This window comes from Dipodomys spectabilis, unplaced genomic scaffold, assembly GCF_019054845.1.
Source record: "Dipodomys spectabilis isolate Male_0828 unplaced genomic scaffold, ASM1905484v1 ptg000262l, whole genome shotgun sequence".
Taxonomy (NCBI): domain Eukaryota; kingdom Metazoa; phylum Chordata; class Mammalia; order Rodentia; family Heteromyidae; genus Dipodomys; species Dipodomys spectabilis.
In genome coordinates this window covers 1,386,478-1,405,637 of record NW_024870939.1, presented here as the reverse complement: position 1 = coordinate 1,405,637, position 19,160 = coordinate 1,386,478, and the positions used below count along the sequence as shown (strand labels likewise).

Genomic DNA, 19,160 nt, shown 5'->3' with positions numbered 1-19,160 from the left:
GCGCAGCCTCCCGCCTCTATATAAATACACGCACCGCCTCGCTTTGGACGCAAATCACATTGAGAGACGCTTTTCAAACCATCAGCCCTGAAATCCTTCCTCCTGCCTTACCCCTCTTTCATTCCTTTTACCTTGTTCTTTTTTTTTTTTTCTTCTCCCCTCTTCCTTCCCCAACAGCAACTCCAGAGCCAGCCGAGAGACCGCGTCCCGGGACGGACTGCCTTTTCTTAATTGATACAATAGCCCAGCTCCCCGTTTCCACCTCCTTCCCCAACCCCACCCCACCTCACCCCTCCCGCCCGCCAGCCCGCCCGCCCGCCCGCCCGCCCGCCGCCGCCGCCGCCGCCCCAGCGCCCGCCCGGGGCTCTGTCGCCGGCTTCGTCCTGTCCCGTCCCGGCCGCGGCCCGCCAGCTCCGCACCCGCGCTCGGGGCCCGCAGCATCCGCCTCGTCACCTCACCCTCCACGCCCGCCTCCGGGTGCCGCGGCGACTCGGGGGCCTCCGCCGGGGTCAGCCTCGAGACGGTGCGCTCGGGCCTCGCCACTCGCCTCAACTAGGGAGTCTTCTCTCACGCCCCCCAAATTTCTGGGTTCGTTGGAATTTTTGAATTCAGAATTTTTTTTTCTTTTCCAAGTAGGAATTTGGGGGAGATTCTTTGGACAAATTGATTGCACTTTCCGCTAGCTCTCGGTCCCCGGCCTTCTCCTCTCCCGAGCCAGGGGAAGGGGCTTTACGAGAGAGGGGGCTCCTGCTGGACAAAGTTTTCCAAAGTTTCCCCCGTGTGATGGTTGCGGGGACAGCAAATCCCCCAGCTTGATTCAAGGCTTCACCTCATCGCCCCCTGAGCAGCCCCCCACGCCCGCTGTAAAGGAACAAACAAACAAACAAACAAACAAAGTTACACCTCCAGTCTCCTTCTGTCTCCCCCTCCCACCCCACCCCCGCTCTCTCTCTTCCTTTAGGCAGTCTCCCCACTCACCCCTCCGATCCCTTTCCCCGCAGCCCCAGCCTCCTTCCCCGTGGCGGCTGGAGGTGCCTGGACCCCCGGCCACAGCCTCCCCTCCCTCGCCGCCCTAGGCCGGCCCTCCCCTCCCCCGCCGAGGCCGGCACAGCCAATCCCCCGAGCGGCCGCCAACATGCTCTTTGAGGGCTTGGAGCTGGTGTCGGCGCTGGCCACCCTCGCCGCGTGCCTGGTGTCCGTGACGCTGTTGCTGGCCGTCTCGCAGCAGCTGTGGCAGCTGCGCTGGGCTGCTACCCGCGACAAGAGCTGCAAGCTGCCCATCCCCAAGGGCTCCATGGGCTTCCCGCTCATCGGAGAGACCGGCCACTGGCTGCTCCAGGTAAGGGCGCGCTTGCTCCGCTGCTCTCCGGGGTCCGCTAACTGCGAGCGCCCGAGCGGACGGAGCGGCGGACCGGCCAGGGGGCGCCGGGAGCTTGAAAGCACCGGTCCCCGCCCCGCCCCTTCCCTTCTCGCAGCTTGGGTTGCCCGGGTTTCCCCTGCCCGCCTGCGGCGGGGCTCAGAAACCGCAGGCGCCTGGTGCGCGGGCTCACAGGGCTGCTAAGAGGGATTCCCGGACCGGAGGGGACTCCCAGGATTGAAGTGCCTCGGTGGAGGGCGACCCAGCGGGGCTGCGTGGAAGAAAGAGCCCCGGGGATTCCTTGCGCAGAGCGAGTCCGAAGGGGCGTCCTGTTCAGAGCCGGGTTTTTTTTTTTTTTTGCCCCCTCTTTGCCCTCCAGGCCCCCAAGTCACCTCCAGCGTCCTGGGTTGTAACGGGGGCGCTGGGAGTCAAAAACTGTCCACCGAGTTGGACCCGGGAGGGCGGCTAGTGGCAGCTTGAATCGCCCTCTTTAAGAGCAGAGCTGCATTCCGGCTGTGTAGCCGTCTGCGCCAGGTTCAGATGCCGTGGTCCGCGGTCCGCGCAAGTGTGTGTTTTGTGGCGGGAGAGGAAGAAGTTAACCCAAGGAAAATGAGAAGCAAGAGACCTGAGGGCTCTCAGGTTTCGGGGTGGGGGGGAGAGGCTCTATTTACTTATTGGGTGGGGATAGTTTAGCAGAAAAGAGAACTTGGGAGATGTGTGTGGGAGATGCAGTGCATGTGTGTGTGTGTGCACGCGTGTTATTAGACACCATACGACCCTACTGTGTTGGAGATACTGGGAGTCGGGCGCATTAAGGGCCAGGCCCAGGTAACAGCAGATTAACCTGGAGTTAACCTCATCAAAGGCTAGACAATCGCTTTTGCCATTTGATACACACCGGATTTTTCCGGGGGGGGGGGGATGGCACCTCTGGAGGTGATCACGGGAAGTGTGTTTGGGCATACGTGTGTGCGCACATTTGTCCAGTGGGTGGCAGTTAGCAAAAGCCTGGAAACAAGACAACCCGGACACGGGAAAGGTGATGTGAAAGGTGAGCGCTGGGACCTGTGGGTTTAGAGGTATGGAAGCTTGGCTTGAAATTAACAGACGCGTGCAATCCGTGCGCGCGCTCACACTCAACCCGCCCCGCCCCGTCCCGCCCCGCCCCGCAGGAGGCCAAGTGACAGCCCGGCGAGGGCGAGAAGGGGGACTCGACGTTCCTCTACCCTGTGGTCTTTCCAGGTCACAGAGTTGATCCATCTCTTTGGGGGGTTGTTTGTCCAATGGGGTGGGGTTCACTTCAACCAATCGGACTGTGCCCTCGCAAATGAATCTCTAGAATTTCTCCCTGGCCACCACATTTAAAGGGTTAACTGTGGGGTGGTCTAGGCTTTCGGCCGAGAATTTAGAAAATAAAATAATTCACACTGGCAAGGGCTCCCGCTTGGTGAGAGCTGAACTGCGGAATCTGCGGTCGGTTAATGCCCCCACCCCATACCGTTTCCTGACCTTTCTCCGATCCCCCTCCCCAAGTCTCCTTGACCTTCTTCCCCGTCCCCTCCCCCCCTACCAATCCCACTAGGACATCTGGAGTGTCTGCATCCAGCCCGCACCGAGGTGGTGGAAGCGCCCGGTGCCGCCCCGTCCGTGCGCCCCGGGGCACTCTGGATCCTGCGGCGGGAGTAGTGGGCCGTGGGGGGGGAGGGGTGCGGGTGGAGGGGGCGGAGGGGGTTAACGCTAGCCCTCTGAATCCCAGCGTTATTTTTTTCGGAGTCATTTATCAGATTTTACGGGGGGACCTCCAAGGGCTCTCCGTTTCCACTGAGCGCCATCTAAACAGAGCCCAGGGCTAAAAATACAACATTTTTGTATAAATTGGACTCTCGGCCCGAGCGGCCGCCCCTATGAAAGTCCTCTTTGTGAAGACTGTGGAAACGGCGGACAAATAACTCTTTATTAATGCCACAAAAAACGCACTTTAATTATAGTTAGGCAGATCAGAGGCGGGGGTGGGGGGGGCGAGGCGGTGGCGACCTCGGAAAATTCACAACCCAACTTTTGTGTCGAAAGAAAAGAAAAACAGAGGAAAAGGAGAGGAGAGACGGAGAGTCAGACGGAGCGAGGGAGACGGTGAAGCAGACGGAAGGGAACCCCGTTCCTCAATCCGCGCCCCCCCCCCCTCCGTCGCACCCCACCTCTGCCTTGCTTTTTCTTAAAGGAATAGGCGCCGTCTGCCAGGGCGTCGCGGCGGGGCCGGCCCAGCAGTGGGGAGAGTCCCCGCGGCCCGGCCCCCCTCTCGTCGGCGCGGGAGTTCCCGGCTCGCTCCCGGTCGCGCGCTGGGGCCGGAGGCGCATGTGGAAAAGCGATTATAGGAATCCGGGTTCTGTAGAGTCACTTTTCGCTGGGCTGGGTGAGGTGTGCACTTTATCTAGCTGCAGAATAGTTTTCCGTGGAAAGTGAGCAAGGGGACCGATCCAGGAAAGGGGGAGCCGAGTTGTTCACTGGGAGACCACCACCCCGGTCCGTAGGTCCGGTTCTTAAGGCTGCACAGGTGGCGCCCCTCCCCTTCTCACCGGTCCAGCCTGGGCAGGAGAAGGGTTAACCTGGGCTGGGGTGGCCAATGCCGACGTCAAAGGGGAGCGAGACGCCCCCGCCCCTCTGAGGTCCCCTCGGTTTCCGGTACCGACGCTCGGCGGGCTCCGCCAGCGCATTAGGGCTCAGGGCTCCGGCCTGGGCCCCGCGATCCTCGGCCCGCGCGGGCCGCCGCGGACGTCGGGGAATCCGGTTACCTGTGCGGGGCACCCCGCCAGGTCCCACCCGCCCCGCGGGAAGCGCCTTCCGCCTCGCTCCCGTTCCAAACGTGCAGGCGGTGACGAAAGTCCGTCTCAGTGATTTCCAGGGCAAAATACGTTAGGAAAGTTGAGGCTCTCCGTCCTCAGCCCCTCCCTGCAGAGCCCTCGCAGGGCCGCGGGGGGAACCCACGCGGGCCACACCGGAGAACAGAGGAAACTCCACTCCCCCGTCTCTAGTGACCGTCTCTGGGCACGGACCACTCACCGCTATAAATAATCCTTGGCCTGCGGCCACCCCGCGGGGTCTCGCCAGCCCAGGCATGGCCTGGAGCCTGGAAATATTTATTCCGAGAGGCTGCGGGGCGCGTGGGGGAGGGGAGAGGTGGGAGACGACGGCTTTAGCTCCAGGTCAAGCGGGCAAGACACCTTCTCCTTCCCTAAAGCCATGACTTAAGAACCGCGTTCCCCGGGTGTCCTGGGGCTCGCATTGTTTATTGTCCTCAAGGCCCCACTTCCCAGTTCTGTGCACACTAGGGAATAATAAAACCTACGTGAGTGAGTGTCTGTGTGCGTGTGTGTTGGGGGGAGGGGAGGTGACCGGCGTCGGTGTCCCGGCCTCGCCGGCCCTGCGTGAGCTCTGAGAGAGCAGGTTGTCTTGTGTGTGGCTCCCGCAGGGCTCCGGCTTCCAGTCGTCCAGGAGGGAGAAGTATGGCAACGTGTTCAAGACCCACTTGCTGGGGCGGCCGCTGATCCGAGTGACGGGCGCCGAGAACGTGCGAAAGATCCTCATGGGCGAGCATCACCTCGTGAGCACCGAGTGGCCGCGCAGCGCGCGCATGCTGCTGGGCCCCAACACGGTGTCCAACTCCATCGGCGACATCCACCGCAACAAGCGCAAGGTAAGGGCTCGGGACTCTTTTGGGCCATGCAGCTCCCGTCTGGGTAAGTTGTTCACCGAGACCAGGGAAGCCCCCCAGCCCCCTTTGCGCTCCAAGCCTAGAGACTCCTCTGTCTCCCCTCGCCTAGACGGCTTCAGCCGGAATCCCCGGCCTGCAGAGGCCTCTCCCGGGGCTGCCCTCTCGCTGGCCAACCGCACGGCGGACATCACCAGGCCCCTGGGCGTCCCGATTGGGGATGGCTGGCTGGGACAAAGTGTAAACGCGCGGGGTCTGCCCACGCTGGTCCTGGCAGTGTGTTAACCGAACTGGAAAAGGAACGGGCGGGGCGGGACAGTTGGCCCGCGCTCCCCTTTTCGCCACGTTACACCCCGGGAATTGGGAGGGCTGAGCTTTTTCTAAAATAAAACCTGGACCTCCTGCCACAGGTGGCTTTGGAGGCAACGCAGGCGTGTGCCGGGGGGAGCAGGGGACACTGCGTGGGCAGAAGTTGGGGGGGGGCCTTGCCTGGGAGAGGTGTGGTGAGCTTTGGGGTCCGGCGCCCACCGGCAGGGCCGTGAGGCAGGGTGCGCACGGAGATCACGGCGCACCTACCTCTCCCGAAAGAGGAAGCGAAAGTGGGTGTTTATCCCGTGGATTTCCCGAGCGACTGCAAGAACCACGGAGGAGGCGGCGAGCCGGCGCGCTCGGAGCGGTTCTCCCCGCCCCCTCCCTGCGCTGCGCGCCGGCCGCGGCGGCGCGGAGCGCGGGCGGCACGTGCTGTTTGAACTGCAGTAACCCGAAAGCTGAGCCGGCGGGCGGGGCGCCGGCCTGCGGGCTTGAAGCCGCCAGAAGGGAGGCTGCACAGCTTCTCCACTCAGTTTTTTCCACTGGGTCAGAGCACTCACTCTTCCTTTCCTAAGAAAGAGCTGGGGGCCTCTCACCTCCCAGAGGAGTGAGCGCAGGGCCGGGGGGAGGGGAGGGGCAACGGGGGCGGGGAACACCTTCCAGGAGGCGTCTGTACTAGAGGTGTGTTCACAAAAGCATCTCCTCCTACCCCCGAGCCACCCTTGAAGGGTAATAATTCTCTGTGGTAGACAAAAGAAGGAAAAATCGTACAGGAATCTGGTATGCATGTCACCCCTAGGAATCTCCTGATAAAGCAGGTATTTCAGAAACTGGAAGGCTGCTCCCAGAGGCCTCTCTTTCGTCAGTCTCACTCAGAGCTGGAAGCAGTTACCGCAGCATCCTCAAGTTGTATTAACTGGGTGGGGGGAAGGGGGCCGAGGGGGAAGAGTACAAGATTGGAGACTGTAGGGAGCTTGGACAGAGATTTTTTTTTTTTCCGCCTTATTCCCTGGGACTCCACCATTTGGAATGATCTAAAGAGTGAATGATCTAAAGATTCAGGAAGCCAGCTCCAAACCAAGTGATTACTTTCCATTTTGTTCTTACAGAAGCTTTCAAACTGAAGGGGACACTGAGGTTTAGGTTGAGTGAGACTTGAATAGGTCAGGCATCTAAGAAAAGATCCTGGGATGGGAGTGAGGTGCTTGGAGGGAAAAGAAGGCTTAGCCAGGACCACTTGAGACCACCCACCCCACCCCCCGTCCAGGGGGGCAGCAATGTGCAGTAGGCTTTAGAATGAGGCTATTGCTTTGGAGTCTCACCCTGCCTTCAGATCACCTATGTGATCGGAAGCCAGAGATTTGGCTTATACTATGCATTTGTAGGTGAGGGGGTAGAATAGATGAACAGTGCCAGAGAAATACACAGGGTGAGAAGAGATGGAGTCGGGGTGAGACCAAAAACTGAGAACAGGAGAGAGGGATCCATAGCTTCCCCTTCTGAGCTCCTGGCTCGAGCATCTTTGAGTTGAAAAATCACCAGGAGCCAGTTCATCCTGCCTGAGGGCAAGAAACAAGTGCAGAGCCCCTTCTGTGTTGTGCCATTGCTGGGTGTGTGGGTCATCTGAGTAAGTCAACTGGACAGAGGACCTTTCCCCCATCACACATCTCCCTAAGTGATGACCTATAATTCTGAGTTTACTGGTGTACATAGAGGACCTTGCATTACAGGCAAGCAGGAAAGTTGATCTTTGCCTTCAAGAAGTAGAACCTGGCAAGAAAATAGGTAAAGGATACACAGAGACCTTGTTTCTGAATATCCATACGGTCCTGGAGAAAATAGCCATTCTTTGGACCCAAGGCCAGCACTATGTAACCAGAGTTTGGGGCTGCTGGGTACCATGCACATTGTAGTTCACCCTGCAATCAGGAACCTAGCTGGAGAATGTGCTGCGGGGCCAGACCCCAGCCCAGTTTGGATGTATGTGCAGGAAACAGGCCCAGGTGTGCAGGGGCCTTGGCTGGCCAGGAACTAGAAACGTCAGTGTTTCCATTGGGGCTGGTGACCCACCCCTTCTCTGGGAGGTCTGACCAGATGTGTAGGGAGGGGGCTCCTCACTGCCATCACTGCACTCCAGGTGTTTGCCCTGGCTGCCCTGGTGGTCTACAGCCAGAAGGGGTGGGGTTGCCAGGCAAAAATCCAGAAAGTCGTGCCCAGTTTCATAGTATCACTTATGGAAAACCAGGCCTGTGTCCCTAAGCCAGGGCCTCCTGCTTCCTCTCTTCTCCCTCATTTGCAGTGGAGAGTCCTGTCTGTGAAGGAGCCTATAGCGACATTGGAATGTTGCCCTAGAAGAGTGGATGTACTCTGCTTTGGAAGAGGGTTGGCAGAGACTTTGGGAAGGGAGAGGGGTACTTCTGGAAGTCTCAGATGCCAGTTTAGGGCAGAATTGGGTGTTTCCTCTTTTTATGAAGATAGACCTTTGCATTAAAATGAACAGCTTCAATATACTCCAGACCCAAAGACTATCTCAGGAACATCTCAAGTGTTGTATTTAGCCTTGGAGTGGCTGGGCACTTGGAGTAGCTAGAAGGTGAAGTAGACAGGCTTTGGCAGTAGCAATCAAGAAGCCCACCTACTCACTTGCTGTCCTTTACTAACCTGGCCTTGGGTGTCCATCGTGGAGTGGGGATGAGGCTCAGGGCCACTTCACTTCTCTTAGAAACCCAGTGCATACTAGGCTTTATGTAAGGATATAGATGCCATGAGATACCCCAGCAGAAGGGCAAAGCCAGGAGTACCCATGATTAAATAGAAACCCATACCTGACTCTAAAGGTCCTTTGCATCCAATTCATATAAGCCTCTGTCTGCACAGTCATATCCAACAGGCTCAGTTCAGGGCAGAAGCTCCAAGCTGATAAGGTGGGAAGGTGTGTGGCATGGATGGCAGCCCAGTCACTAGGAGCTCAGCTCCAGGACAGTCTTTGTTCTATCAGCCCAAGTCCTTCAATCAAAAGTTACTGTAGCACCAGTAAGTGAATCTAGTGGATGCTGGGGTGGGGGTGTGCAGGAGCGGATCTCCCTGAAGGTCAGCTGGGGGAGGAAGCTCAGTCAATTGCCAGGGTATCTGGGAGTGAGCCTCTTGCTGGGCTTGCCTTTGCGCCAGCCAGCAGGCTGGTGGGAGGGTTAGGCGTGGGGGGGACCCTCCTCCTGTTTTCCTTCCTTTTTGTGTTCTTCTCCCAGAATGGGGTGGGGTCCAAGGCTCAAGTGATGATGTGTTTGCTAGCTTTCCCAGACTTGGAAGGCAAATATGGCCATGGCTGATATTGAGGAGCTTGCTGGGGTCTACTCTTGTCCTTAGCTGCCCCCCTACCCCCTACCCCCCCTCTCCTGTGCCAGTCATTGCATACATTCTGAGTTTCCTAGGCCTAAAACAAGGAACTCCAGGGACCTAAGAAATGCTAACAAACTGGAATAGCCAGAAGAGATGGCCTTACCCTTAAAAGCAACATAGAGGAGCATCCCCTCAAGTTATGGATAAATTCAGAGTCCATGAGGACTGGCTAGCAGTGCCACAGGGTTTGGAGTGGTGGGAGTTTCAAAGATGCTACCAAGTGTGGCCAGTCATGACTGGCCTCTGGAACCTCAGCAGGGCCCTTTCCCCTCTGGTTTTCGCTTTCTAAGGGGATTTTCTTGTGGCTGAAAAACAGCTAGGTAACCTTTTTCTAAATGGGGATGGGGGGGGCAAGCAAGTATTTGCAAATACTGCCTCACCTTTTCTACCATCTGCTTTGACAGCCCCATGTGGAGGACTGGAGCAGTGGGGGTGGCATTCAGCTCCAATAGACTTAGGGAAGGGACAAGCACAGGCTGGATAAAGGGACTGTCTGAGTCCTGCCCTCCCAAGGAGAAGTGAAGCCATGGCCCAGTGGAAATGCAGGCAGCTGGATGGATGACGTCCTCGCTTGTCTCCCTCCTTATTTGAGTATAAAGTACACACACCTTGGCGTCACCACTGTGTGGATGGATGGCTGCCTGCCTTCTGTTATTCTTTCCACTCCACAGGCCGAAGCTCCGGTGGCCTGCCCAGGCTCCCATCCCTCTTGGGCAGCTTCTTCCATTCCTCCCAGTCTGAGTCACTGGCCAAGCAGTGGGCTCCCTCTCAGCCTTTGCCCGCTCTTGCGGCTGCCCATCCATTTGTCCATCCTTCCACAGCTGCCAGCAGACAGTGGGAGGTTATCTGACCACACGGGGCTGTGGTGGCTTACAGAGAGGCTCCCAGCTCCCAGAAGCACGGGACAAGAAACAAGAAGGCAGAAAGGCCTGGTTGGGGGAGAAAACATTTTTAGGGAAAAAAATGATAGCTTAGGGGGTGCCCTTAGACCCTTGCTGTGGACTTAGCTTTCATTCTAGAGACTGTGAGAACGGGGCTGTGGGCTCTGGGAGAAAACTGTGGAGGCTGAAGAGTCCTTCAAGACAGATGTCCTTCAAGACAGGAGCCCATCCTCTCTTGTCCTTGCCCTTGTCCCTGCGACTCCCACAAAGTCCCCTGGAAGACCCTCCGCTCTCTCCCTCCCCCAGCACCAACCCTGGTACAAAGTCCATACCTTCACTTCCCTCTGCAGGGCTTTGCTTGGGTCTGGACTGGTTCCCAATGACCTTTGTCTGGTATTCTTGGCTCACTTTTGGGAATTCCAGGGAAGCCCCAGAGGGAAACAAAGCAATCCAGGCTCTTGTGATGTCTGTGGTCAGGGCAGCAGCTCTGGGGGCTGGAACTCTTCCTCTCTTCACACGGAGCCACTCCCAGGCACCTTCCCAGTGTGCCCTAGTCCTGACCCCAGCCAGGCAATGGCATCAGACCCAGCACACCCTGACACAGCCCTGGGCCTCCCTCTGCCCTGGCCGGCACCTCCGCCTCTGCCTGTCCTTTGTGGTGGGCGGTGGTTTCTGGGCTGCCCAGCTTGGGGAAGTGCCCTCGTTGTTAACCCTGGGCACAGACCCAAAGATGATGTCCTGGAGACTTCCCAGTGCCTGGGAGGCCCTGATGCCTGTAGAACAGCTGGGCTGGAGTCAGGAGCATGGAGTTGGTGGCCTTAGCAAGGTCGATACTCTGTCACCTGCCTTTCTTTGGCTTCTCATTTGGGGGGTAATTTTTCCACCATAGGAGGATTCTGTGGAGAAACAGGAGACAGGCAAATAGAAAGAGACCTCAGAACCCCCTCATGAGACCTGTTGGGAAATTCAGCCCTAGAGAGGCAATGACCTGTCTCTTGGCAAGTCCCTGGTCTGGCTAAGCACCCTAGTCTTGTCTTTGGTTTTCTTTTGAAGAGCCACAGCCCAAAGTCCTGCAGGTTCAGAGTGGCAATGTGTGCCTGGTCTTGCTTAGGACCCCTTCCTGCCAGAGGGCCAAGTATAGGCTTTCTGGCTTGGAGTGCTTTCTTAGTTCCAGGTCCTCCTGGATCCTTTGCCTTCCCAGGTTGTCCCTGTCTTCCTTGGCCCCTAAACCAGGATTGTGATTTAGCCAGCAATCGCTAGAGGGCGCAGGGAGTGCAACCTGTGGGGCAGGCAGGGCTTGTCAGTGTCCTGCATGGGCCACTCCTCAGAGTTCGAAGGCCCTGGTGTGCTCCCATTCACGACCCTGATATGGCCCTTTCTGGGACCCTGTAGCCAGGGTGAGTTGTCAGTATGGAGAACTGGCAGTCACTCTCCAGATTTCATGTGCTTTTCTGGGTACTGGCTATTTTGGAGGGGGTCAGTATCTTCTTGGAAAAAGTGTTCAGGTGCTCTGTGGGTTGAAAGGAATCCCAGAGGTTACTTGGTTCAAGCTCATCATTTTTTTATAGATTAAACTCAGGGATAAGGGGACTTGGCCATGGTCACACAGTTAATTACTGGAAGATCCCTGGTTAAAACTCAAGTCTCTAAGTGCCCAGTCTATCCTTTATTTGGCTTTGACTCCAGTTGGTCTTTGTGAGTATGGCCACTGCACTGTACCCCATCTATGTATACATCTTTGGGCTGAGGTCCCCTGTGCACTGGCAACCTTGTCTCTTCCAAGAGAGTACCTCTGGTACCCTGCACTGGGCTGGCCAGTTCTGGGCTAGGGTAGCCTGCTTATACTCTCCTGCTCCACCATCAGCCTCCCTGCTGAGGCCTGGTCCCACCTCCCGGCCTTGTTTCTTGCTATGCCTGCTGAGCCCCCAGGAGCACTTTGCACTGGCCTCCTGCTCTCTTTGCTGTTTTGTAAAGGCCCCTAGTTGGCTGGGTTCCACTCCTTCTCCTTAAGACCGCTTGATCAGGGGCTGATTCTGGAATCCTAAAGGCACCATAGTAAGGGGCTGAGGCACCCAGCACTGCCTTTATGATACCCTTCTGATGGGAAATGGCAGCTGAAGTCCACCTAGAAATACTCTGAGACCGGCACCCCCACCCCCAAAACAAAACAAAGCAAAACAAAAAACTGGGCAAAGTGTGATTGATTCTTCCAGGCCTGAGTTGATCTAGGGACCCTTCTGTCACCACCCTTCTACCTTTCAACTGTCCCTTTGTGGCAAAAGTGGCCCCAACAGAACAGTGTGGGAGTCTCTGCCCCTCACTGGCCTCCCTCCCCCTCTCTGCCCACCGGGAATTTCGGAATGAAAGTGCTATTGTGTGAGTCTGGCTGGGCCACTGAAGGGCCAGCACTGTTATTCCTTCTAACCAGCCCTCCCATTAGCCATGCAGGGCCCAGGCCAGGAAAATGTTACCTTTTCCTCCTCAAGCTGACTGCAGGGGAAATTCTCACATTTACAGTTTGTGTGCAGGTTGTTTTTGGGGGGCAGGCAGGGAGGGCGGGCGCGTGTATGTTGTTTGTACAGGGCCAGTGGGGGCTCTCTCCTCTGCACTGCCCCGCCTCTCTCTGCCTTCCCTCCGTGACCTTTTTCCTTGGCTACAGTGTGGGGGTTGGACACCTCTGATTGCTCTGGACCCTGTGGGGAATGGAGGCTGTTGGTTATTATAAGTGAGACCCAAACGCTGTCAGTAAATAAACTAACTTTCTCCCTCCCCTCTACATGGAAGGTAGCAGTGTGAAAACATGTGCAGGGAATAGGGGGAGGGGATGTGGAGCCAATCAGGAGGGCTTGAGGCTGGGAGGTGGAAACAGGGATTCCTTGGGTATTAAGATGGCCCTGGAAGATTAAAACAGCTTCTGTGTGTGTTTGCAATCTTTGGGTGTGGAAAGCCACCGCCTTCATCCCCCTGCCTCCAGACTTAACTGCACTGAAGACATTTTAATTGCACAGCTGTTCAACCCCCTAGAGTCTCCACCTCAGTGTTGTTTCACAAGGCCTGAGGACAGTTTTGGTTCCCAGAAAGTCCTGCTTGTGCACTAGCCTTCCCACCAATGGAACAGAAGGAAAGCCACTTACTTCCTACTTTCTCACCTCTTCCCTGTCCACTTAGTCTATACCTCACTATTGACATTTCTATCCTGGGTTCTGGAATGGATCCCTTTATCAGAGGGGATGCTAGTCCCAAGTCAAACTCCTGTAGGACGGGATAGCTATAACCCCCGTGACTCAGTGGCAGCTGGACCTTGCAGTTCGTTCCCAAGACTTTGCCATTGTGTGCAGACACACCCTTCTGGGGGCTGAGAACGAAGATGCCAGCTCAGGCCACCCTGCGAATTACAAGATGAGGTTTGACCTTGAGTAAAACTGCTTGAATCATGTTCTAACCGTCTTCTTCTCTGCGTTCCTTTCAGACCCAGGGAGTAGGACAGGGGTTTAAAATAGGGGGCCCTTCCTGGAAACCTCTGGTGGGAGGAGTTGAAGATGGAATGGTTCCCAGGCTGCAGTCATGGGATTCATACTTGACTGCCAATGTCTCTGCTTTCCAGGTCTTCTCCAAGATCTTCAGCCATGAGGCCCTGGAGAGCTACCTGCCCAAGATCCAGCTGGTGATCCAGGACACTCTACGTGCCTGGAGTAGCCAGCCGGAGGCCATCAATGTGTACCAGGAGGCACAGAAGCTTACCTTCCGCATGGCCATCCGGGTACTGCTGGGTTTCAGCATCCCTGAGGAGGAACTGGGACACCTCTTCGAGGTCTACCAGCAATTTGTGGAGAATGTCTTCTCCTTGCCTGTGGATTTGCCCTTCAGCGGCTACCGAAGGGTGAGCAGTCAGGACCTAGGAGGAGAAGGAATGGGCTTTCCACAAGTCCACCCTCCGGGAAGGGGTGCTGACTGCAGAGATGGGCAGACAGAACAGCAGCACATCAGCAGAGGGGAGACATGTCAGTCAGGGGGTGGTGGTGGTGGTGCAGACAAGAGCTTTCTCCAGGCAATCCCCGGGCTCAGATGGGAGCCCACCCATAGCTGGATGGCTGACAGTCCCATCTTTCCTCAGGGCATTCAGGCTCGGCAGATCCTACAGAAGAGCCTGGAAAAGGCCATCCGGGAGAAGCTGCAGTGCACCCAGGGCAAGGACTACTCAGATGCACTGGACATCCTCATTGAGAGCAGCAAGGAGCATGGAAAGGAGATGACCATGCAGGAGTTGAAGGTTGGCGGGCTCACTCCTGTTGTGCCCACATTTTATTCTGGAGCTTTCTTTGGGGTGGAGGAATGTCTGGCCATTTCCACCTGCTCTGGTCTACCTGTGAAGATGCATGGAACCACCCTCCTCTGCCCATAGCAGGAGACATCTCAGGACTGTACATACCATGTGGATTCCCACAGTGGCCAGGCTATAAATATGCACTTGGTCTTGCCCACAGCTGTGTCTATTGTTTTTAATAAGATGCTGGAAATTGGTCCTTGACTCTCTGAGCAGGCTGTGTCAGTGACTTGCTGACAACTTTGCCCTTGAAGCTTCTCCCCAAAGTTCACCTCTCAGTCTACTTCATAGCCCTAATAACCTTGGAAGATTACCTAAGGAAAGGCAGGCCCACAAGGAAGCCACTTGCTTGAGGTCAGCCCTAGCCCTGGGAAAATTTAGACCTAGCTCAAACCCCTCCTCTAACTCCCCAGCCTTTCCCAGTTGGTAATACTTCACGTGCCCAGCCTAGCTGGGCTTCAGTCACCTGGATCACTTTTACTGGGCTCAAGCAGGCTTCCCTTCCACCTTGTCTGGCTTCCCTTCCAGCTGGCTTTCCAGGTGTTCACAGATTCTCCCTATAAATGATGCCTTACCAGAGGCCTCACATCCCCATGGTCTTTGCTTTCCCATACCTTAGTTCTAGTGCTCCCCTCACCCCCTCTTTGGACTAGGCAGCCAGAAAGGCTGGGGCAACTTCCATTTTATAAGAAGTCTCAGTGTCATGACAAGTAAGGGACCCAGGCCCTTTTATCCTCTCTCTGGCCCGAGCACATAAATTTGAAAAATGCAGGGATTAAAATGAGGTAACCCATCAGGGCCTTTCCATGGAACCCTAGGGCCCAGTGTGCTGCTTTCTAGCTAAATCTGAAGGATCTTCTGAGTTCTCCAGGGCCACCTCCCCATAATCTACTCACTGTAGTCTTCTCCTAGGCATTCATAGCTATGATCCTGGGCTGCTCCATTCTCTGCCTATCCCTCTAATAGTGTATCTCCTGGGGATAGAAGAGGGAGTTGGGGCTAGGCTGGGATTTAGAGTCCATAAGCCACTGCTCATGCCCACATAGCTCTCCTGTAATTGGTCTCTTTTCTCCCATGAGCTCACTATACTCGGTGGGGCTGTCCGGGAATCAAGCAGTGAATGAGAAGGAGCTCTACATAAAAAACTAACAGCCTAGTGATTCTGCCCATAGCAGTGTGTTTCCTGCCTAGCCTGTGGGTCTGACGGTGCCCCTTGGGTCCACAGTAATGCCAGAGCTCCAGCATGTGAGACTCAGAGGAGCAGAACTGGCCACAGGAAGCAGAGAGGATCTCTTTCTCGCTTGGCCGTGGCCCTGGGGACACCGGCAGAATGGGCTGTCCTGATTGGCTGTCTCAGATGGCTAATAACATCTCACCTCTCTGCCGTGGCAGGATGGGACCTTGGAGCTGATCTTCGCAGCCTATGCCACCACGGCCAGCGCCAGTACCTCGCTTATCATGCAGCTGCTGAAGCACCCAGCGGTGTTGGAGAAGCTGCGTGAAGAGCTGCGGACCCAGGGCATCCTCCACAGTGGTGGCTGTGCTTGCGAAGGCACCTTGCGCTTGGACACACTCAGTGGGCTGCGCTACCTGGACTGTGTAATAAAGGAGGTCATGCGCCTTTTCACTCCTGTCTCTGGTGGCTACCGCACTGTGCTGCAGACCTTCGAGCTTGATGTGAGTCTGGGCCCCATGGGCTGGGGTTGAGAAGATCTGATCTATAAGAAAGATGCCCCTTGGGTACCATGCTGTGACAGAGAGAGAGAGACAGTGCTTCATTGCAGGGAGCTTAAAGCCCAATGGGAAAGAAGTAACTCCAATGAAGAGTGGGATGAAGCCAGCCTCCATTCATATGTGAAGTTACATGTGACATGCATACACAGGAGACTGGACTAGCGTGTGGAGAGGCAGACTATATCTAGGGGTCACTGTGGAGTACCTCTAGGGAGAGCAGTCTTGACAGTCTGGGGACTGGAACAGACAGGTGGGTCTGGACCCTCTCCTGGTCTCCTTTGGTTCTCACCTCTCCATTCCCTGGCCCTCCTCATCTTCTTCCAGGGTTTCCAGATCCCCAAAGGATGGAGTGTCATGTACAGCATCCGGGATACCCATGACACGGCACCGGTGTTCAAAGACGTGAATGTGTTTGACCCTGACCGCTTCAGCCAGGCACGGAGTGAAGATAAAGATGGCCGCTTCCATTATCTCCCATTTGGTGGCGGTGTCCGAACCTGCCTGGGCAAGCACCTGGCCAAGCTGTTCCTGAAGGTTCTGGCAGTGGAACTGGCCAGCACTAGCCGCTTTGAGCTGGCCACCCGGACCTTCCCTCGCATTACCTTGGTCCCTGTCCTCCACCCAGTGGATGGCCTCAGTGTCAAGTTCTTTGGCCTGGACTCCAACCAGAATAAGATTCTGCCAGAGACGGAGGCCATGCTGAGTGCCACAGTGTAGCTGGGCTCAGGGCCTCGCCCTGCTTCAGCCCAGCCTAGCAGAGGTGGGGTGACAGAGGTAGAAACCTGTGTGTGGGAGGGGCTGGAAGAGGAGGGCAAGTATGCCCATACTTGCCCTCCTCTGCCCCCTACCCTGACAAATCCTCCCCAAAGCCAAAAGGGCCCCATCTTTCCCAGAAGCGGGCCCTCCTCTTGACGTCTGCTCTCTCCAGAGTCTCCCCACTTCCTCCCCTTCTCCCCCAGCTTAGCTCCCGGAATAGGGCCTGGCTGGGGCTCTGCATGCCCGTGACAGTGTTAGTGCCAGTTGGCTTGCTGCAGTGTGTGCTTGTGATGTTCTGAACAGTCCCTTCTGTCCCTTGTGTTGTCCTTGGTGGCCAGGTGATTGTACTGGGGAGGGAGAGAGCACCCCCCCCAACTTTCTTTAGCACCCTTGCCACTCCCTTTTGCTATGGCTCAGTCAGTGCCCACCTGCTGTGGCTGCTGGAAGCACAGCATGCTGGGTAATCCAACAACACAGGCAAATCTGGACGGGGAAGGGGTTGCCACTCGTCTGGAGAGCACCCCTACCTAGAGCTGCCAGTTTGGACATTCAAAATTGTCTATTGCTGCTACTTGTTCTCTCCTTTGGGGTTCAGGAGCCCCAGATGTGTTCCCCAGCATCTTCCCCAGTGGCCTGGGAAAGCACGCTGCCATCCCCATCTCACCCCCAGGAGAGACCCTCTCCTAGAGGGCCACTTCCTATAGGGACCCAATGATATCCCTGGCTCATGCTCCCCCCCAGCCCATATTTATTCACTGATCTTGGCCAACCTGAGGTCTGAAGCAAACACGTTTTCCATCCCCTAGCTTCCATTCTAGCAGTCACCAGAAGGACTTCTGGGAATGAAAAGGAGGGGATCTCTGGTCAAACACATGAAGACCCCCTGGCCCAGACCTCGTGGGCTGTAGACAAATGATTTTGTTTAAACCTAAAAGCTGAAATGCAGCATCTCTGCCTGGTGTCCCCTGGTGGAGTTAGGGTAATTGTCCATTGCCTCCTCCCTGTCCTGTTAAAGCCCTGTTCATGTGGATTTGGAGACTGCCATAATTTCTGTCTGGGCCACTGTTCACCCAGTGCCCTTCATGCCACTCATGAAGATAGGGAAGGATACGGGTTCATTCTAATGGGGCTTGAAGACCTCCATCTTCCTCTCCTTAGTCTTACCCTTTGCCCCTAGACCTTGGAAAGATGTCCTTGAAGCCCCTCCACCTCTATGCCACTGTCTGCCAAAGCCCAGCTCAGGGGAATGGGGAGGAGATGAAAGCAGGGGGAGGTAAGGTAGAGACAGCCTCCATCAGAGCTGCCTCAGGCCCTGTGTGGTCTGTAGACACTGTGGGAGGGAGGCTGCAGGAGGAGCTTGGAGGAGTATGTGGGATTTGTCAGAAGTGATTTGGTTGCAGATGGGCCAGTCAGGATGACTGGGTGGAAGAGGAGTAGCTCCTGCACCTGGCATTTGAACGTTGGCAATTTGGAATGCCGCCAGGCAATTATTTGGGGGGGGGGGGTCCTTTGGTGAGTCTCTAAGCAATTTTGTCTGTTTTTAGATTTTTTTCTTTGCTTTCTGGGTTTCTCTATTCATCTTTTAATATGATTAATGCAATGAATTGTTTTTACAAGAAAAATGAATCACATATGGAGTAACTCAGCACATGGAGTATCGCATAAGGAGGAACTCAGTAACATGCCAATGTGGAGCAGCGCTCTGCTGGCTCAGTGTCATCTCCTCCACCAAGGGAGGACTCTATAGGAATGAGGGCTCATTGTCCACAGTGTCCTGTCACTCTAACTCCTAAAGGTTTTGCCTCCTTCTCCTTTTCTTCCCCCTCCTCTTGAACTCAAGGCCTGAGCATTGTCCCTTAGCTTTTTCATTAAAGGTGGGTGCTCTACCACTTGAACCACACCTCCACTCTTGACTCGGTTCATGGTTAATGGGAGATAAGACTCTTACAGACTTTCCTTCTCAAGCTGGCTTCAAATAGTGATCCCTAGATCTCAGCCTTTTGAGGAGGTAAGATGACTGGCATGAGCATTTACTTGCTTCCTTCTTTTTTTCACTACTAAAACAGTATGGAACAAATATTACTGGCAAAAAATGGCTTGGAATTTTAAAGAAATTAGTGAAACCCCTTAAGCCCCCTCCCCAATTCTGAAAAACAGACCAAATTATGTGAAGACTCAACAAAACACACAAAATAGCTTTAGGGTTCTCTAGAATTCGTTACCCCCGCAAAAGTCCCTTTTTCCTTAAGCTGATTCCACTTGCCCTGAACCAACTGTTGCAGACTGAGTGTGCAGTGAGGCTGGCCTTGCTGAGGGGCAGGGTGCTGTAGGGGTGGGAAGTCCCTGTGGTCTTTCCTTGGGAGCAGGCAGCTTGGGAGAGGGCAGAGAAGGAAGAGCTGAGGGAGATCCCTGTGAAGGAGGAAGAAAGGTTAGTTTGCCCAGCTGGGTCTCAAAGGCAACCAGAGGAAGGAGTAAAAGCTCTTGCCTGGCTGGCAGGATTTCATTGTTTTAATGTCTCCATTGATCTTCTGCCTTGGGTTCCAGTCTTGGTGTTCCTGTGTGTGTGTGTGTGTGTGTGTGTGTGTGTGTGTGTGTGTGTGTGTGTGTTTCTAGTGGTAGCATTAGTCGGATGATGTTTGCTCACTTGCGTTTCCTAACTATTGTAACTTGATATTAAAAAAGAAAAAAGATGAAATA

The 19,160-nt window shown here is 55.5% G+C and overlaps 1 protein-coding gene across 1 annotated transcript; it reads left to right on the top strand.

The window, feature by feature from the left end:
* Positions 1 to 1,059: 1,059 nt before the first annotated feature.
* LOC122125174 (cytochrome P450 26B1) lies at positions 1,060 to 18,274 on the top strand. The gene is made up of 6 exons (XM_042699743.1): positions 1,060 to 1,339; positions 4,824 to 5,048; positions 13,254 to 13,529; positions 13,764 to 13,919; positions 15,366 to 15,650; positions 16,032 to 18,274. Exons 1-6 carry the CDS (start codon positions 1,136 to 1,138, stop codon positions 16,422 to 16,424), a joined length of 1,539 nt encoding a protein of 512 aa, XP_042555677.1. The 5' UTR covers positions 1,060 to 1,135; the 3' UTR covers positions 16,425 to 18,274.
* Positions 18,275 to 19,160: the final 886 nt, after the last annotated feature.